The sequence below is a fragment of the Falco cherrug genome, chromosome 13, assembly GCF_023634085.1.
Source record: "Falco cherrug isolate bFalChe1 chromosome 13, bFalChe1.pri, whole genome shotgun sequence".
NCBI classification, from domain to species: Eukaryota; Metazoa; Chordata; class Aves; order Falconiformes; family Falconidae; genus Falco; species Falco cherrug.
Window position 1 is genome coordinate 23,843,217 of NC_073709.1, and position 20,686 is coordinate 23,863,902.

General features: G+C 44.9%; 1 protein-coding gene and 2 long non-coding RNA genes across 5 annotated transcripts in view; 1 reads left to right on the forward strand and 2 right to left on the reverse strand.

The window, feature by feature from the left end:
* Nucleotides 1-252: 252 nt before the first annotated feature.
* SLC30A1 (solute carrier family 30 member 1) lies at nucleotides 253-10,774 on the reverse strand. The gene is made up of 2 exons (XM_005441893.3): nucleotides 9,949-10,774; nucleotides 253-6,472 (listed from the first exon to the last, which is right to left on the reverse strand). Exons 1-2 carry the CDS (start codon nucleotides 10,577-10,579, stop codon nucleotides 5,562-5,564), a joined length of 1,542 nt encoding a protein of 513 aa, XP_005441950.3. The 5' UTR covers nucleotides 10,580-10,774; the 3' UTR covers nucleotides 253-5,561.
* A 251-nt stretch (nucleotides 10,775-11,025) lies between these two features.
* LOC114016584 (uncharacterized) overlaps nucleotides 11,026-20,686 on the forward strand; it is a 38,098-nt gene continuing 28,437 nt past the window's right edge. For all 3 annotated transcript variants that reach the window (XR_008734969.1, XR_008734970.1, XR_008734968.1), the window contains exons 1-3: nucleotides 11,026-11,113; nucleotides 16,015-16,122; nucleotides 17,544-17,654. This is a non-coding gene — a long non-coding RNA (uncharacterized LOC114016584). The remainder of the gene's footprint in view (nucleotides 11,114-16,014; nucleotides 16,123-17,543; nucleotides 17,655-20,686) is intronic.
* Nucleotides 12,049-15,020, reverse strand: LOC129737275 (uncharacterized). Its single transcript, XR_008734971.1, has 2 exons — nucleotides 14,231-15,020; nucleotides 12,049-13,255 (listed from the first exon to the last, which is right to left on the reverse strand). It is a non-coding gene; the product is annotated as an uncharacterized LOC129737275 (long non-coding RNA).

Consider the following 20,686-nt stretch of genomic DNA (forward strand, 5'->3'; position numbering starts at 1 on the left):
CCGAAACAAATGAAGCTGGAAAACTCCAAAGCATCTTCTGTTCTAAAGTAGCTGTCTTCCAAACACATTAAATAAACCAGTACAGACTCGTATTAGGAAGCTTACCTTAATGACCCGTATGTTAGATACTTAACCACAGCCAATTAACAGGACAGGAAGATTTTTTTATTCCTTTCAAAAGCTGTTTTTCTTAGAAAAAAAAACCACCCAGGAAATAAATGCATTTTGCATAATCAACTCTTCACACGATACTAGAACTGAGCAACCATTCTTTTAATCACACCTGGAATCCAGACAGTTGGAGGCCATCACTTATAACCCATTTATTAACCTCCTCTTCTACCTGTGCTCTTCATACTTGTTTCTGAGAGCCTGGGAGATGGTGAAAGTGCATTTCTACTAGTCAAATTTCTTCTGAGGAAATGACCTGAAAAACGAAATCCCAACTAAACATATTTGACATTCAAGAGCTCCATTTATTTTCTCAGGACTTTAATACTTAATACAAAAAAAAACCCCAAAAACCTGTAAAAATAATTTCTGTTAAAAGCCAAAAAGAAGTATCATCAATGAACACCAGCTATGCCAGTTATATTTTAACATTGCTCACAAACAGGATCCAGGACATGAGAAAAAAAGAAGCCAAACTAATCCCATGTGCTTATTTGGAGACATATAGATGAAAATATATTTTTCAGTATCATGTTTTTTCTCTTCAACTACTTAGATAACACAGTGAATGCAAAAATATAAATGTGAGCCTGCTAAAACATGGCACTACCTCACAGGCAGCTAACCACACAAAACAAAGGTCATAAAGAATAATCAGACCTCCTGTTATCAGCAAAGCTACATTTGGTTTGGAAAATTGTCAAGACTGGCTTTAGCTCAGGCAAACAGAGCATTCACCTCTTTCTGTCCAGCAGAGAAAGAAAAACACAACGAAGTTACTACAGAACCGAACTTAAATGCATACCTAAAAAGGGTGTAACTGATGCTATGCTATGAAACTAAAATAGTCAGAGCATATTTATATGCTTTTAAATATAGTTAGCAGTATTTCCCATTCCCTCCACATGGAACTCAGAACATCTAGCTACAAAATTCACCCCTTCTGTGTCCCCCCCCGGGTCTCTCCATAGCTGAAGAGATTAGAAAGTGCAGTCAAAGCAGGGGGCAGGGGAAGGAGAATGGCAAGAATCTTTATCCCTCCTCCCCAAACTCCACTAGGCAGTGTTTAATAAATTCAGAGAGCCCCATTTCAGAAGCAAACAGCCATGTCAGTTTAGCTAGACTTGTTAGGAAGTCTTAGGACACTGAGCTTTTTGTCTTTCTTTTGGAGAATGGGGAAAAGGAATAAATCCTGGAATTATAAAAAACCCAATAGTATTTCTGCAGCAAATTCAGAAACACCATGGTATTCCTGATTTTAATAGACCCACAAAATCTAGGTACTTTCAGTCATTCTTCAAAAGCTAGGCTGTACTGGCAGAAGCTCTGGACTCACTCCCGCAAGTAATTCCTTGCATGCAAGTAACTACTCGTCAGCCCGATGAAACTATTCATGAATACAGAAATGTACAGGATTGAGCCCTTGCCATGACTTTTGGGGAGTCACAAGTTTGGGCTAGTTTTGTCTTTTCCATAACTATGTGTATGTCCATACCAAATACCATGATGCAGCAATAACAGGTATCACCAAAAGCCTAGAGTGGATGTTGAAAGCAATCAGGCTAAAATCGTAAGGGGTTCCATAGAAGCAATTTAATCTGTTAAAAAGTAAAGCTTCACAGCACTGTGGCTAGCCCACTGAGTGTCTGAATTGGTTCTGTGCTGCACCTCAGGTGCAGATATAATCTAAGAAGTGATTCTAAAATAGCATGTTTCTGGATAAGACGAGTACAAAGTGTAAAATATTTCACTTGGTGATGTTTGGTACATCTCTGACACATTTAATCAGAAGCCTAAACAATCTAGACACTGAAATACAAACTTATTTTTCCTTAAAATGAGTGTTCCATTTTTTTTTTTTATTTTAAAAATTCAGGAATGTGATACACAATACAAGTAGCTCCCCACCACTGCAGTGTTCACTTACATGAGATTCACTAGTTTCATGCTTTGTGGAAAAAAAAAAAAAGAGAGAGACTGTGCAGTGTTTTTGAATGCTCCCAGTATTCCGGAACTGTGATGTTCAGAACAAATCCAGTCTGTTTAACCACAGATTGATCAGGTTAAAAAAAAAAAATATCAAGTTATATCACAAGTTAGCAGGCTACAGTCGGGTTTCATACAGACAGAACAAACACAAAAGTTGTGTTCCTGCTGCTGTACAGCCCCCACCTTGACCTGACTACATGCTTTCAGGGAATTTACTAACAAGGGCTAAAGAGACTAAAGGGCCCCGTTAACACCAGCTGGTGCCGCACATGCAACACAGTACAGGCCAAGCAACTCCGCCTGCTGCCCCCATCATCATCATCATCATCACATCTGCACCCTGTCCTGATAATAAAAATAACAGGGAGGGAGAGCTTTTTTGTCTTTTAAGCTAGCCATTGCCTGCAATGGACACCAAAATAGAAAAATATGACTTCTGGCACACACACACACACACACACACACAAAAAGAAAAAAAAGAGATTAAATAGTTACAATGGAATTGGTGATTACAACTCCATCTATTCAGATGCATTTACTGAGACTGCTAACCAATGATGGCAACTGTCAAGACTCAATAGTTGCTCTCTTTTTATAAGAGCAACAGGAAAGAAGTCAGGCTTCTCAGTGCTACTATGGTTTGCTTGTTTGTTGTTTTTTTTTTTTTAAATAAACTAAAAAGCAGTAGTTCTATTGTGCATTAGTGATATACAGCAGGACCTCAATAATTCATACTAATGACTGAGACCAATTTTAAACTAGTGAGCAAAATAATTAGTGGAAGTTTACCATAAAAAGCAAGGATACACATCTAAAAAATAAAAAAAAAGGCACTTTGTTCATTTCAAAATTTACTTGGTTAATACTCTGTAGTATACTAGCAGTGGTAGCATGTTCTGCAAATGTAGTCTCATACGAGATCTCATTTAACAGTCAACTCTAGATTGTATATAGGTAACAGAAGAAAGAGTTAAAGAGTTAAGATAATTCAGACAAAACAAAAACATATATAAATACTATATTAACATATTTAAGTTAGTTTATGAGACTATACAACAAGCATAAACACAGAAAAAGGTGAGCAATGCCGATGGCTGTGAAGCACCAACATTCCCAAGCTAGCACAAAGCTGAACCAACCCATCCACACACTGCAGCTCCCTGTGGATGCATCTGAGCAGCCAAAAAGCAAAATAACTGCATGGTGCTGCGCTGCACCCAAGCTAACAAACCCCCTAAGAGGGGGCCCGTGCAAAACTGGACTGAGCTCCTCTACTTTTCCAATGCTTTGGTGCGCAGCATTTGGCCAATGCATTGGCATGCGATACAGAGCTAGTCTGGCCCTGTAGACTGCACAGTTAAAATAAAACACTGGTAATCAACCCATGGATAATCGAGAGTTGACTGCAATGCTCTGCTGAGAAGTCGGGTAGGGTAAGACCACTGCTGTGACCTGGGTCAATCCAGGTCCGACGAGCAGCAGACTATTTTGAACTACTTAGGAGCAATTATCATACGAGACATATTAGAAATGCAAACTAGCGAGGTGTTCTGTATTCGGAAGCAAAGCTACATTCCCTTCACTAAAACATTCTTTTTAAAAAATTCTACATTTAAATACTGTTAAAAACCTGAAAACCACAGCATCAAAGAATTTCATAAGGCCAAAACTATCCTCAGTTCCCTCTGTTGTGCCTAGGTATTGCAATACATTTGTAGAAGTAGTAAATACCACGTAATTTAGTATCTTATACTCCTTCCAGTGCCTTCCAGTAACAGATCTCAGAGCTCTTCACACAACAGTTAAGCCTCACAACACCCCTGTGAGGTAGGTATTATCCCCATTTTAAGACAGGGAAACTGAGGCAGAGTGTTTACCATGTCCAAAGTCAGAGCAAACAATGGAAGATCTGCATCATTTTCCAGTTTTGAGCATAGGAGCAGTCAACTAAATCACAAGACATTATTTCCCATACATAACTTCAGGATAGATTGAAAGGTCCAGGGTTTTAGATTAGATTTCTTGTGTACTTTATCTTCAGCTCTCATCTAGTCTCTGCAAAATTTACAGACTCCGTAGACCAGTTTCTCCTTTGTTAAGGTGTAAGTTGGCAGCATACTGTAACAGCTTCTTTAGAGCCAGTTGTCAATTTATTGGGTTAACATTTTAAACCTCAGATTCAGATACTTAATAAGTGGAATTATGTGATACATAAGCACCTCAAAGGGTGAAACACAGCAAATGGAATCCTACTCCCTGCCCCGCTTCCTTAAGTCAGTGGAAGGCTCCTGAGGACATGGTGGGCACCAGGACTGCAGTCACTGGAAGTGCTTACAGACACAACTCAACTACAAGCAAAATGCACCACTGAATTACTTGCTGTGGAGGCTAGTGTCTATGCTTAGAAGCATGAATTATACTGTTGGTGCTTGGCAGACTTTCCCCGACAGAGCACTTATTGACATAACTAATTCTTTTATCTTAGTAAGCTGAGCATCAGTTAAAAATGAAGCTCTAGCTCTTCATTCATAGCACTGTGAGTCAAGGATTCTTTAAACTTCGAGGACTTATGACCAGACACAACTTAGAAATAAGGAAAAACACCAGAAAATCCATAAAATATGAAAGTATGCGTTACTTTATCGGTCAGTCTCATGGCTCGATCACAGAGCAGTACACAGTAGCTTGAACTTCCATTCCGATAAAAGAAAAAAAATCTTTCACATCTGGTATTTTCACAAGCAGTTGATTTTAATAACCTTGCTACCTTACCAGAAAAAGTGGGGACAGTTTCTAACAATCACATGGTGCTCTCTTTTAAAATATACTATAGAATAAATTCATTAGAAAAGCCTTCACATTTATTATTATATAGGTTTAAGAAAAAAATATGTGAAACTGCAAAGTGGTTTCCAGTTTTAAGTAGTTATATCTTTAAAAATGTTCTATGAACTTTGGTTTCCTTAGGGCTTCTAAATAAACAATATATTAAAATATCTACAAATCAAATAATAAAGGAAAGAGTAGGTCCAAGAAATCTGTAACACAAATTGAGTTCCTACATGCTTATCCCTCAAATACCTTTTCACTGGAAAAAAATATTTTAATGTGAAGCACAGCAAAAAGTGTCTCTGCTGAAATGTTGAAACTGGATTTCTGAAGTTGTTACAGCATTGGTGCACTTTCTGTCTGTCTCAGTACAAAGTCAACACAAACACATTGTATCATGACGGTGACATTATGTTCTTTAAAACAAGCATTCTAGATTTAGCAATATGACAAGAACAAGGACTTTAGCAATTACACTACTCGGCAAAATTGCATCTCAAACGTCTGTCTCTTCCTCTTGCAATACAGCTGTTGTCAAAGTCACAAAAACTCAGGTAGCACCATTCAGGGAGTTACAAGGATGACTCAAACTGCTCGTTTTGATCAGTGTTTGCCTCTAGCTTAACTGAAGGAATGCTCTCCGACTTAGTCCTCCTAGTTTTTGGAAATTCAATGACAACTTCTGAACAAGAAATACTAAGTGACGAAGATTTTTCTGTCTTCTTTGCAGTACTATCTTCTCCTGTTCCGCAACACTGCTTCAGAGCGCACTGAGTCCTGCAAGGAAACTCACATTTCCCTCTCCCTGATTCAGAGCCGACACTGGCAAACTCAGGCTGAATGGTAGTTGCATGAATCCCTTCGTCATGAAAGATCTCTTTTATGCGCTTTGCCACCATCATGTATGTGGAAGGGTCAGGACACTTGATGTGAGCAGTGCCAATGATCCTACTGCCTGCTAGCTGCCAAATGTGTAATTCATGAACTGCTTCAACTCCTTCAAGGGTACGTAATTTTGAGTTCAAAGAATGAACATCTATTTGTTTGGGAACAGTTTGTAGAAGTATAAGGGCTGACTCTCTAAGTAACGGATAAGTTGTGTAAAGGAGTATACAAACCATCATCAAACAAAGGATGGGATCTAAATATAGCAACCAGCATGGACCAGCCACCGTAATGTGCTCTTGCTCAGACTTGTTTGCTCTGCCAAGTATTTGGGATAAAGTAGCATTTTCCATGCAATGATTATTGACACATGGATTAAAGCAGGGCCCATCTTTGGGGCATGGATTCCACAACCCGTAAAAGAGCAAGGCATTCACTACCACAATTACTGAACCTAAGGCATCTCCAAAAACATGCAGAAAAACTCCACGCATGTTAAGCTGTGCACTAGAGTCTTCTTCAACCTCCTCTACATCCAGAGGATAATGACCAGCATTCCCATTCACTTGTAGGTCAGTCATGTCGTCTTTCATATCACCTGACAAGGAAACAGTAGAACAATTAGGCATATGCTATAGTACTACACATTAATTCCATATAAAATAATAACCAATATTAAACTTGCCACATTGACCATGAAACTGAAAAGCAAGCAACTCTACCCGTGACACTTAGCAATGTTTTTTTCTGGCTGAGAGATACTCAGCTCTCCCAGTAAGTGATCTAAATTGTCTAGAAGGCAATTGTTTCTACATGGAGCTTAAAGATATAGAGTGGCCAAGTACGAAGATGACTGCATTTTAATTTATTCCACTGAAAAACTGCTTTCACATTTTCTAGCTTTTTAACCATTTGACTACTCACTGTTCATTTCTGAAACAAAATGCAGAATTACAGAGCAGATATAAAAAAAGCTGGTTAGGTAGCTAAGTAACTTACATTTGTTGCCTTTTCCAAAAAGCCAGAACGCTAATCACATTGCTAAAATCTCTCTTAAACCATAGGACTGCATTGCTACATTATATTAAAATTTATGAGCCCAGAAGCTCAAAAGCTGTATAGATACTGCTTTATAGTAACTTCTTTTCAGGTTTAGTAGTTCGTTTCCAAAAGACTTCTGAGTTCAAGGAAAAGGAAGTTTTTCTGAGATGGTGCACGGAGCCAGCAGAACTGTAAGATACAGGAAGCTGAGCCTTTGGGTCTAAAATGCAGAATTTACCAGCCATATTGACTACAGGACAGTGCAAGTTATCACTGCAACTATTAAAGGCTATGAACTAGTGTTATTTACACTTCAGAATAATAAAAAAACCAAACACTAAAGATATATTTTTTATGTGACAGAGCTGTTGAGTGACATATAGCTGTTAATGCCCAAAGCCACGTGTCACGGACTGTGCAATGCACAAACGAACATTTTAGTGCCCTCCTTTGTCAAAACTGTCTGTGTTATTACCACTCACCCCATCACACCTAACTAGCTATACAGAAATAAATGCATGTATCATTACAAAGACCAATGTTTTCTGAAAGAAAAACATCTTCCAATGTTCAAAATTGCCAGTATTTTACATGATGAACTTCATACTTCTCTTCAGAAGTTCTTCTTTGGACAGAAAACTCCCAGTGTTAAAGAAATCTAACAGCCACTGGCCCAACAAACAAGGAGCTCTTACTGCTTCCTTGGTTATTCAGTTCAAAGCTTTGTAAACATTAACATGTAAGACCTGCAGCTTCTGCTGCTCTGCTCTCAAGACTGTGATTCTGTGGTCATAAAGTATCCACAAGTTCTTTCCTCTCTGAAGGAGGGGTGGGCTCCTGCAAAAGCAGCTGAGCGGGTGAGTTCCAAGCCCCAGGCTCATTATCTCACGCATCGCACTTCTGTCCTAAAGCTCCAGCTACATTTTCCACACAACCTCTAGGAGTTATGGAATATGGGACCTGTAACTTTTCAAAGAAATTGATGAATTAGAGGGAAACATCTCAGGTTACAGAGTTCAGACCTCAGGTCCATGACGAAAGCAAAGGAAGAGGAACGCTCTGCTGCATACCAAGTGCTTGGAGCAAAGGAGATTGGAAGTTAGTAGACCTATCTGTAAGGGCGGATAACAGGAAACAATTCCAGAAAGCTCTTCAGATTTTTTAAATGGCAAATGGTAAAAACGTGTCCCTTTGAAATATACTCATTTAAATCTAACTATAAACTGATTACATGCACAATGATATCTGTGTAGGCCTAGTCCCTAAGGCTATTACTAACTTTCCACCTCCACCTTAGGAAATCGGGGTCTACCCCTCTTTGTAATTTCCAGTGAAGGCATAGTACCACTCTTGGTCATATCCCTAGTCTTCACCTACACATCTTACAGCTTCTCACACATCTCCAGGCACCTTCACCCATAACATTTCCATGGGTAAACTATTAGTAACTCCATCCACTACATAACCATGACAGAGCACAGAAGGAAATACAAACTTATTTCAAAGTTTCACTGTGACCAAAATTATGCCCTATTACCAGCTAAACACCCACAACAAATTATTTGTTACTGCCAGAAGGACATCCATGAGAAATTCCAGGCAAATTAGCTCAGAACAGTACAAATTTTAACCCATGCTATAAGTCAATCTTTTAGTCTAGAACTAGTCCCAAACTTGACTAAAAAGCACAACTCTTCCCCATGTTTCACCATGCAAGAACAATTCACAATGCAAGATATCTATCAGATCAAAAGTTAAGGGAATTTTATATTGTTCCAAACTAATTATTAGGATACGCTTGTTGGAACTAAACCAACATTAAGAGCTTATTATGTGGTCAAGAAAATGCTGTACTATATTCAGAACCTTCCTATCCTCTTGCAAAACCTGTCTTTTCAAAACCAACATGGAGTCAAAACACTAAAGAAGAGAGAAACTGCAAAGTTTCTCAAATGTTTATTGGAACCTCTGACCACGGAGAAACTGCAACTGTAAGCAAAGTCCACTCGGCTCAATTAATGCACAATTTAAGCTAAAACAGTGGTCTCCTGATGTTGCCCTGAAAATTAAGGGAAGACATAGGCTGTGAAGACTGGAACCCCTTCCCCCTAGTAACAGGGATGCCATACAATTAGAGAAGCGGCAATTAACGCACCTTTCACTCTGCTAACACTCAGTACTTGACTTCAACCAAGTGACTTCAAAATAAACTACTGAGGCTTCTGGATCCATTGAAAAAATAACCGAAGAAACTCCCTCCCACAAAACAGACAGTTTGGTCACAATTGGGGAGGGAAGATTTTAAATTTATCTCTATGTGCAAGTGAGTGGGAAGGTGCGTGCTTTAGAATGCTAAAGAAAACTAACTAAAAGAAACCACGCATGTACTCTGACACCAGCGAGCTCCACATTCAGTGCCTACTGCACGACTTCCACAGTTCCAACTGGTAATTTCCAAGACTTCTTCCTATTAACATCATGTCACAAAGAAGTTCAATGCTACTGTGATGTAACAGAGTTCTGTATGTTACACTGAGATTGAGATTAGCTTCTCAGGTAGCTCATAACTGACCCAACGTAGTGATCTGGCTGCCAGGGCCAAGATGTCGAGCCGTGCTCCGTTCGATGTGCAGCCAGTTCAGACGGCACTAGGGCAATGTCTTGTGACAGCTTGTGTCACTAGCCAAAAAACACTCGTCATGTGCCTTCTCTACCGGCACCAGCTTTTTCCAAGGCAAACTGCTTTACCCTAAGACTCTTGCACACTCTAGCCCATCTGTAAAACAAACACGCAACTTCGGGCACTCCTTTTAGCACTTGAAGGAAAGGTGTGAGGAAGAGGCACAACAGCCATGTGCCTGTGAGCACCTTGAGAAAGTTTCTGGCCTCTTCCCTGGGAGAAAGGCCAGGCGGTCCCCATGATGCCTGCGCCAGGCAGGGCCGAGATGCCCACCGCCCCACTCAGGGAAGGGACCTCTCCCGCTTCCCTGGCACTTCTACGCTGGGACAGGACAGAGGCGCAGCAGGGCTTACCTAGCTTCTCCTGGCTGACTCCGTTGGAGCTGCTGCAGTTCTCCACCAAGGTGCTGGTCTCCTCCCGGTGCAGCGCAGCCTCCCCGTCCCCGGGCGGCTGCTCGGGCTTGGAGCCACCGCGGGGGTGCTGCCTGCCGCTGTGCGAGTGCCCGTGGCCGTGGGAATGGCCGTGGCCCCCGACGCCGTGGTGGTTGAAGAGGCAGAGCCCCAGCAGGTTGATGACGAGCCCCGCCACCCCCACGCCGATGACCACCAGCGGCTGCTGGATCTCATGGGGCTCGGTGAAGCGCTCGATGGCCTCCAGCAGGATGGTGAAGCAGAGGGCGGTGAGGAAGACGGCGTTGACGAGGGCGCCCATCACCTCGGCCCGGACCCACCCGAAGGTGTTCTTCTTGGTGGCACGGGTGCGCTGGGCGAAGCGCACGGCCACCAGTGCCACGACCAGGGCCATGACATCGGAGAGCATGTGGAAGGAGTCAGAGAGCATGGCCAGCGACGACGTGACCCGGCTCACCACCACCTCCACCACGAAGAAGAGGAAGGTGAGCGCCAGCATGCACAGCAGCCGCGCCCGCCGGTTCTGCCACCACCGCGGCCCGCCCGGCCCCTTCGCCGCCATCCCCCCGCACATCGCGCCGGGGCAGCGGCTGCCGGCCCGGCCCGGCGGAGGCGCGAGGAGAGCGGCGGCGGTCGGCGCGGCGAGCGGCCCGCGGGCGCAGCGGAGCCCCGAGGGCGAGCGCGGCCCCTTCCCCGCGGCCGGCGGCCCGGGCACCGCCGCTCCCTCCGCAGACGCTGGGCGAGCAAACTTTGCACCCGAGCCCCCTCACTCTTTCCACACGGAACCCGAGCCGGCACGGCCACACCCCCCCGCCCGCGCCCCATTGGCCACCGCCCCCCCTCCCCGCGGCGCCCGCCCGCCCCCGCCCCCGGCCTCGCTTTCCATTGGCCCGCTCGCCCTCGCGACAGGCGGCCCCACCCCCCCGGTACCGCCCATTGGCCGCGGCCGCCCCGCCCCGCCCCACAGTGCCAGAAGAGGGGGGGCGGGGCCGCGCGTGACGTGCCGGGAGCGACGACTTCGATTGGTCGAACCTGTCGGGTTCGTCCCGCCTACCCCGCCCGCCGCCCCGCAGGCCCCGCCCCGCGGCGAGCGGGACTCGTGCAAAAGGTGCGCTTCACACGGCCCCGGGCCGGCGCGGGGGCGGGGCTCCCCTTGCGGGCCGGGCAGGAATTGGGCCCGCTCCGCCTGAGGGGGAGTCGTGCGGGGTCGGTCGGGTTGCGGGGGGCGCATTGTAACGTCACGCGTTCGGCCGTGGGCCTTTGTGACGTCACGCGGGGCCCGTTAGGGTCAGCACCGGCCGCCCGCTGAGGGCCCGGGGCGCGTTACCGGCCGTCGGTCGTGAGGGGCTGGGGGGAGCCGCGAGGCCGAGCCAGGTGCCCGCTCCGGCCGGCGCGGCAGCAGGGCGGCCCTGGGAGCTGGCCAGCACCGGCGGGCCCGCCGCGGGGGGCAGCGGGGCCCGGGCTGCGGGCAGGGGGGAGGCCCGCGCCGGCACCGCCGGGCGTCGCGGAGGGGCCGCGGCGGGGACTTGGCCGCTGTCGCCTCGTCCCCGGGCCCGGGCCGCCCGCCCCTCCTGCCTCTGTCCGTGCTGAAGCCCCGGCTTTTACCGGAGGGTGTTAGGTGCCCGCTGGGTTACTGCCCCGGACGGGCGCCGCGACGCCCGTGCAGGTCCCCAGGCCCCTCCGCTCCTGCTTGCTCGGGGAGGGGGAAGGAGCCAGCGCCCAGCCCGCAGGCTGCAGGGCCTCGGCACCCGTCCCCAGCTACCACATCCCCGGGCCCGCGGGTGCCACAGTGCAGCCCGACAGCCATGTCCTACCACCTTGCTAACTCCTGGTTTTGTTTGAGGTTTGGCCTTTTGCAGGGAAATTTCTGGTTATTTTTTCTCCTGGTTTTGCCGCTGAAGGCAGTTAGGGTGAGCGATGAGATAATAACAACTGATGAGCAGCTAAAAAATCTGGAGAGAAGATGAAAGCAATTTTGCTTGAGGAAGTTTTGAAAAGCTGTAATGAAAGTATGTAAATGCTAAAAAGTCAGTCCCTAGATGCTATTAAACTTGTTTAAAAAAGGAAAGGGAAAGCAAGTATTTTGAGACATCCAGAAAAATCACAAAAATGTAATCACAAAAAAGCAAGTCGCAAAAATTGCAAAAAGGCAGAGCTGACCTCTTACTTTGGCTGCTGTGTTCCAGGGAGCCAACAAACATGGCAGCAAGAAAAAGCATCCAAGAGCATTTCATGAGTAGAAAATGGAGAAATAGGAAACAAATAGCCATAGCTATTTGTAGCTATAGAGCTGTAGTTGTGTGTATGAATATATAGACCCAGTAAGAAAACTGGTGCCCTGAAAAGGAGGGTCTAGCAAGAATGCAAAAGTCCGTTGCTATACTTGGAGATTCCAAAGGGATCATGATTCAGGGTCTGTACAAAGGTTCCTGACAGCTGGAGTTGGACAGCCAGTTTTAGTCGTTAGTAAAATGACAGAAGGTCTTCATGCTTTGACAAGGAAAGAGTTACCACCAAGCATACCCGAGACCAAGGGGTTCAGGACAGGCTTCCCCTAAGCTCAGCAGAGTCCCAGCAAATCAACGTATATCCACCACGTTGCTCTAATCTGTGCGTGTCATCCCCTCTTCTTTGCTTAAGATGCAGTGTTATGCTCTTTGCTGTCACAGCTTGGGCACCACAGGCACTGCTGTCCTGACCTGTGACCCTGAACCCTGTGTTCTGTGAGATTGTTCATATAGCAAAATCTAGGTCTGCTGTGTTTTTAGTTTAGCGGTAGGAACCCTTGTGGAATGCTTTAATGACCACTGTAAAGAGTACTTTAAGAGAGTCAGTAATTACCGTGCTATAACATTCTCCTCGTCTACTTGGCTTCCCATATATGCCATAATATTCAACAAGATGTTGTAAATAATCAGGAAGCTGACCAGCAATTATGCTGGAAGAGAACATGCCCATGTCCTCTCCTACTTACCCCCACACAGGGCCATTAGTTCATAAGGAAGAACTACCCGAATTTAGGATATATAGGTCAAAGAAACTGGTACAGCTCAAATCTTTTTTTAATTCCTGCGGGTGGGGCAGGTTACCATTTTACAGGGGTTGTTGTTAATCCAATGGAATTTAGGTAGGAAGAAAGGGGGAACAAGTTTACTGTTTCATTGGTGGGACTTCAGGAGTTACTGAATGTGAGTGTTAGGTAGTCGACCCCCTGATGTCATCGCAGTTTTCTTGATTACTCAGTCCCCTCCTGCATGAAATAAACAGGATATCAGTATCAGTACCATCCTTATGAATAAAACTTAATCAGCATTGAATGTAACTGTGTCAAGAGCTGTGACTGACTTACAGGAGGGGAGTTACGGCTTTTTTGGCTTCTTTTTTGGTATGTAAACAATGTCTAGATCAATTTGTGATCCTTTTAACATTTCTTCACCACGAGACCTCCTAACCTACTCAGGGATACCATACCACTGGTCAATTTGCTGCTGTCTTCCCCTTAGGGGATGGCATGTTCTTGATCCTGCCCTTGCCCACTAAACCAGGCTGAATACTGAATTCCTCTTGGGGCCAAAAGCCACAAGACATGGACCGTACACCTCAGGAGAGTGGGAAGGCATGTTTTCTTCCCAGGTGGGAAGGAATAACGGTTCCTCAGGCCTTCTACTGCTCCCTGATGAATAGGGCTGGGCATATAGTTTTGTCCTATGGGACCCAGCAGCCACTGTTGTCTTCACTGGCTTCAAATACAGGGACTTTGATGAATAATCGCTGTGCCAGCCCAGTCCCACTGCCGCACGTCAGGCACAGGCCAGCAGCGGGACCACACAAGAGTTCATGCCGCTACCTCTTCCCCACACTCTTTCTCATAAAGCAGTGTGCTCTACACTGCTGTTCCCAGGCTTTTCTGTTGTATTATCAGCATTTAGTTCCTAAATTTAGGGCTGTCCGTCTGGCAATATTATCAATGTTAAGGTTAATAACTTAGAAGGTGACTAATAAAAGTCCCTAATGAAGCCATAAATGGAGTGCTACAGGAGAACAGTTTGTTCCTGCTTATGCTTTTGAGGAGAATGCTATGTCTTCAAAGTAGGGAGGACTCCGGGCTTTTTGTTGTTGTTTTTTTCAGGCTTCCAGGCATTGTTCGTGACTCACCCCATTCTTTCTCGGCTCTGCTTCCGGTTGGCATGTCTGGAAGGACCCGGCTCCAAATCTGTTTACTTACCGTAAATGCTCCATGTTCTGAGTGGAGAAGTAACTCTGAATCTCCAGCATGCAGCTTCATGCTGCCCCACAGCTGGGTGACAAGATAGGGAAAGGCTGAACAGAAAGCTCCTGCCTGTTGCCTGTTCTGAGGTACAATGTTTTGCCCTGGGTGCTGCTGAGCTCTTAAGTCAGCTGAGCACTGTGGGAAGAATAGGACTTCGGTTGGGAGATTTGCTATTACTCAGCATGTTTGCTGAGTAAATAAAGTCACTGCTTTTTCCTTTGAATTTCTGCGCAAGTTTTCAAGTGGAGAGATCTCCGCCACAGAGGGCTCTTCATCACTCAGTGCCTTTCCACTTGGAAAAGGTGAAACCCTGTCTATAAACCGCTAATGCAGTCACATACTACAGAGCACACTGCCTCCTTTTAACACCTAACTTGTTCCCATTCTGTGCAGTCATCAGGCCTGTCTGCTTTTAGTAAAGGCTTGTGGGACTCTGGCAAACATGACTCCATCTGTCTGTTCCACTTGAAGGCTGTCAGTGTTCATTTTAGGCTGTGTTTCTTGCAGGCAATGTCTCGCTCTGGTAGCTGTCTTTACAAGGTTTCTTCAAATTAGATGCAGTCAGCAACACCAAAGCCAACAGAAGCATTCACTGCCCAGTTACCTGCATAAACAAGTTTGTTCCTCGTAATGAAAAACAATACAAGTGGAAAGCAAGTGTTACTGTTCACATAGCTCTATGTCAAATTCAGTGTTATATCCTGATTCAGGAAAGCAGCTTTATCAAGGAAAAGACTTAAACATGTGTTTGCAGTTAATTAAAAGGCCTTCTTTGAACAGAGGTGAGTTAAGCATGTGCTTACATGCTTTCGTTTGTGACCTGTGAAGAAAGACTATAGCTGTAACTTACATTAAGATAGGAAATTAAGAATGTCTTGCTCTATAAAAGAGGTTTCTTCTTCTACCTGGTTACTGTGTCTGTGAAGTCTGGGCTCTTTGGAAATCAGTCAGAGAACTCCAGACAAGTCGAGGGGGTCAGTATATCATCCGCTATACTTCTGAACTTTGCAAAGCAGATTAAAACCCCCCACTTCTTTCCCTGCCAAAATATTTTCTCCCTAACAGAGAAAGAACTGGTTTAAAAATATGCCTTTCTTATGTCCCGTTTTGATCTTTCCTTTCTAGGTTAGTTATTTTGCTTTCTTACTATCAAGCCATTCATTTGATACAAGGCAATTGGCAGCCTGCAACTGCTTCATAACTTCTGGCACAATTAACTGCAAAGCCAATCTATAACTATTTTTAATGAACATGGTAGGTTTTTTTTCTTTGGTGGAGTTAAGAGCATTTCCTGGCTGCTTTGGTTACCACTTTGTCTGCTTACGGTACAACTAGTATTTTCTTAAAATTCACAAGTAGGCAGGCAAAATAGTTTCTCTAATCAGCTGTGAAGTTAATACTAATAAGGTATTAGTTAAAGCTAATACCTTATTCAGCCAATGTTCAAGTGGATCTTACTAGAAAAATCACCGCTATATTAACCATTAAAGGAAAAAAGTCAGAAAAAAATGTGGTGTTACTCGCTTTTGCACACAGTGTGGCTCTGCTGGAAAGATAGTAACAATGACTCAACACAGATAGGAAAATCCTGTAAATATGGAATTAACAGAATGAAATTCTGGAAGTCTGTCTTTGCAGCTGATTGGTTGGTAACATTTTTCATTGCTACTGAAATGATTATCCTTTATACAGCATTTTTATAAATCATATTCTAAAGTTCTGCCTTTTATTCTCTTTAGAAAGAACATGAGATCGCTAGCGCTAAGCTGAGCCAATTCTCTTGGACCTGTGGCAATGAGTGTCAATGCATCAATGGGTATTTGCTGAGGACAGACGCTGAGAGACATGTATGTTAATTGCTGGGGTGCCTGCTCCACCTACCTTCAGTATCAGGCCCTGTCAGGAGGCATACAAGATTTTGTGGCCTCAGAGTTGGTTATTTAGGGATTCCTGGCCTCAAAATTGGTATATTAGGGATTCCCACTGTTGCTATAGGATGCTGGATTTTATTGGTGCAGGATATCCAAAGGTCTCTTGCTGGAAGAAGGTCACTTGGGTCCTTCGAGTCCCTAGAGGTCCCTACAAGAACAACTAATAGTGTAGGGAAATCATAAACATGCATGTTCTGGCATTTGAAAAGTCAATTCAAAACTAGTTCAACAGTTGCAGCTTTGAACTGTGTGAGGCCGCAGAACACCTCTGTGTAATGCTGCCAAAGAAGAAATGCCCTATGGTGGCACATTTTGCCCTGAGAAATGGGGCCACGCTCGCACACGTCCGTGTCTGCTGGGAGCTCAGTCACATCAAGGGCACACTGTGCAGCAGAAATCTGATTTCATCAGTCCCGGGGACTGAACTAGGCAATGTAAGAACTTAGTACGAGAACAGTATTGGCTCTGAAGAGGAAGATCCCCAGGCAAATTGGAATGAAAACCATCGTGCTGGCTGTGTATATACAGAGCTTACAGGGTGGTTCCTGGGACAGCCATGAGCATGGGATATGGCACATCCCATTCTTTCTGCTCTGCAAGACAGACCCGCCTGCAGCACGGCAAACAGCCTGGTGGCACAGGACCAGTAGGGCATGCTCAGGCATGGGGGCCCTGTGCAATACACGTTTACAGGCTCCCACTTTGACCCAGCACCAACAGGTTTGATCTGGAGGGCAGCCTCAGGCTTATCCTCAGCAGGCAGGCCAGGTACACCTGGTGTTTGCAACCAGCTCATCTACTCACAGGTCCCTGCTGCTCTTGCTGCCACAACACACATCAGGCAAGAGCTGCATCCATCTGTCCTGATGACACGAAGTCTTTATGTCAAGTCCTTCAGGTGGCTGAGCAATAGCACACTCATCATTTTACCATTTATATATTAGATATTAATTGTATCAGCTTGAGATGGGTGAATTTCCCTTTACTACACAAATGGATATGTCTGTGTAAAAATGGTGTAAAAACACCATTTATTTTGCTGCTTGAAGTGTTTTTGTTAGATCATGTTTAGGACTGGAGGTGCTGTTAGCTGTTCATCAGGCATTAGACAAGCTCATGACAAAACCTGCCCCTTCTAAGCTACAGATATTTAGAAAGAAGTCATTCTAGCAAATGATACCATATAATTAATGCCATCTACTAAAAGCAAATTTGCACCCGCTATAAAAATTTTCTGCAGATAACCGTTTTGAGAAAAAAGTGCTTGAGAAGTATCTTTGCCCAGAGCAGAAGAAACATTTTTTCAGTCCTGATCATTTAACATTGCCTCTCCCCAGGGCTGATGCTGTGATTTGGAATGTGCTGCAATCCTGACTGTGAGACCTGCAGGACATGCTCCTTTCCCCAGGCACCAAACATGGCCTTCACATAAGGATGGAGACATGAAGGTCTGTGCTGACTCATCACTTCTTTTCTTTTCAAGGATCAACTGTATTTGATATTTGTCAAATCATATCCCAAGACAGTAAGCATAAACATGTTAACTTTATGTTCTGTAACTAATTCTATTCATTTTCAGAACTGCTTTCCACAGAGGCCGTTTTGTGGTCAACTTAAGCAGGTCTAACCAAAGCTGGTGCCAAAATGGGCAGTCACATTCCCCCTTCAGAAATTACATTCCCACCCCAACCAAGCCTCAGATCTAGCAATTAGGACATGTGATGCCATGAGGGGCATCAGCTCTGCCTGCCAGTGCAACCAAAACCAAATCTTTTATTTCAGTGTTAGTTTTCAGCCAGTTCAGCAAGTTAATCCTATTTACCTAGGGCTGCAGGATTGCTAGAGCTGACACATAGGACCATGTGATGAGGGCAGGGAAAAGTGCGTGACTATATACTGGCAACAGCACATAGTTGCTGATGCTGGTCATGAAACCACAGCCTCAACTGGACAATAAGGGAGGGATTCACGCCTGGGAATTGGTAGCTGACACACAAAACATCTTCAGATCATGGACCTCCCTTTAGAGTCGGTGGAGATCTAATCAGCTTTGTCAGTGGAGCCTGCAATGTGGTTTATCTCCTCCTACAGTAGTAAGTACTTGATTAGATGAATCCCACCCTTAGAGTGCCCATTTTTGTCGCTGACTATAATGAAAGCCTAGTGTGAATAGCTCAGAGATTGGGTCAATGGCTAATGAGGCTAATGAGGCAACTCTTGCCCCCTAGTGTTAGTTCTGCCCGTTATAAGACAAGGATTTTTCTTATTCGTACGTTAAAGCATGAGTTAAGTGAGTCCTTTAATGCCACAAACTGAATAATGTCAGAAGGAAGAGTACAATCCAGTGGTCCATCCTGCTAATACTAATGCTTTTACCAGCATACTAGAAATGTGATGTTCAAAGCTGTCTCCAAGCTAAAATTCACAGGCATAGAGGAGGTATTTTGATTTAATCAGTCCTGGGCAGCCAGCAGTTCCCTCAGAAACAAACAGGAGTTTTAGAAAGCATGTCATTTAGGTGATTAAGCATGGAGGAGCCTCGCTTCAGACGTGTTTTCATAAAAACTTCATCTAAATCTTACAATCTAATGCTATACAGTTCATTATGAATGGCTATTTGCATAGTGAAATAGTGACTGTGAACATTGCTTCTTGAAAGCTTTATTTGTCTTGACCTGCTTTATATCTAGCCAGGTGTTTCAGTCTTAATGTTTGGGAAAACAAAAGTTCACATCAGCATGCGTGGATTAAATGATGTGCCACAGTAACTGCAGAGCCAATGGAGGGAATCCATTTCTGCCACTGCTGAGATGACAAAGCAGATATTAAATACAGCAGTTGCCATGGCTGTCCCAGGAAGGACTTGTCCATCAAGTTTCCAAGTAATCTGTTTGTGAAATACGTGCTCCATCTCCCTTAGTGATTAACAATGTATATTATCTCATTAGTTAACAGTGGGGATAAAGGTCTTTTTCCTGCTGTATGTCAAGCTCTTGTGCAAAAAGCTGCAGTTAAACTGTGTATAACCTTAGGATCATGAACAGTGCCAACTAAAGTTCTAGGAATATGCTTGTTCAGTTTTTATTAGCCACATATAATAGACATACTTTGTGCCTTTGCTAATTAGATAAAGCAGAGCCTATCTGTTTCTTGGAGAATTCCCTGTAGGAAGATACTCCCCTTGTAAAAAAGCAAATATGTAAAGAAGCAAAATATGTGCTTATTTGATGAGCAGCATCACAACACACCAGTGTCGTTAACACACTGGCACATGCATACAGGGATATAAAATCACTATAAACACTATCGAAACACACATAGGTAGACACTGTTATAAATCAATTAGTAGATCTTTTTCAAGCTGGTCTTCAGGGCTTCTATGCTTGTTAATAATGATTATGTTTAATCCTAAGTGGGAAGAAGTTTCCGACATGATATTTCAGACTCAGGGAGACTGGATTGCAGCCTGCAAGCACATAGAAAGGCAGCCAGTAGTGCTCGTGTGTTCATGTTTCCCTGAGGAGTCCTAACAGGCTGGGCTGACACAGTCCTCTGTGGGAGGCAACCTCTAGGACAGTCTGTGTGGGTGGACAAGGAATCGGGTGTGCACGTGTGTGGCCCCTCCTGAAGTGTTCGGTATGGTGGCACGCGGGCAGCTCGTAGGCTGGTGGGAAGTGTTGCAGGAGGGAGGAGGAGCTGCTCGATCTCTGTCATTATAATTCACCATAGTCATATGCAATGGTTTCCTGGCATTGACTCTGGCCTGATCTAGCAGTTGGGGCAGCTGGGGCAGTCTGGCAGTGCTACACAGCCCAGCACTTCCTACCAGGGCATGTAGCATGACTGAGTCTTCTCTTTATCGAGGTGATTCATCCTAGCCCCACATACCGTAGTGTCCTCCTGACCTCCTTAGTCTCTCTCTCACCTGCTGTAACTGTGTCACACAGCCTGCTTGCACTGGTCAGGATGATAACACGGGCCCCTGCATATGGATATCCCTCTCTGGCAGTTTGCATGCCACCTAATCCATCCATGGGTAAAGAAGTAGTTGCTCCTCCATCACACTCAGCCTAGAGAAGGCTCCTCAGGGCTGCCCGGAGGGCAGGGCCATGGGCAGCGTGGTAGGCTGCAGGCAGAGCTGTGCTGGGCTCCAGCCAGGCACTTGGCCCTCCATCCTCCCTGCCCGGGCAGAGCGCAGCTGGGGGTAGAGCCTGGAGCTCAGCACCACATCCCCTGACTGACATGTCCCAGTGCAACCCCAGCCTTGGAGGCAGCACAGTTTCATGTTTCTATAAGATCTGCTCCACTCAGCAAGGGAACCCTGCATGGATCTGTCCCTCTGGGCCAGCGGGATAGCACAAGTGCTCAGGCACCACCCTGCCCACAGCAAGCTGACAGGAGCAGCAGCACTGCAACCAGCTCCTTGTACTCACCCTTGTACAGCTGTTTATCTGGGAGAGACAGAGCCTTCAGAGGGGGA

Coding starts and splice junctions, on each gene's coding strand:
- SLC30A1 (XM_005441893.3), bottom strand. CDS start 10,579: ATGTGCGGGGGGATGGCGGCGAAGGGGCCGGGCGGGCCGCGGTGGTGG. Junction 6,473..9,948: donor AGTCAGCCAGGAGAAGCTAG/GTAAGCCCTGCT, acceptor TTTCCTTGTCAG/GTGATATGAAAGACGACATG.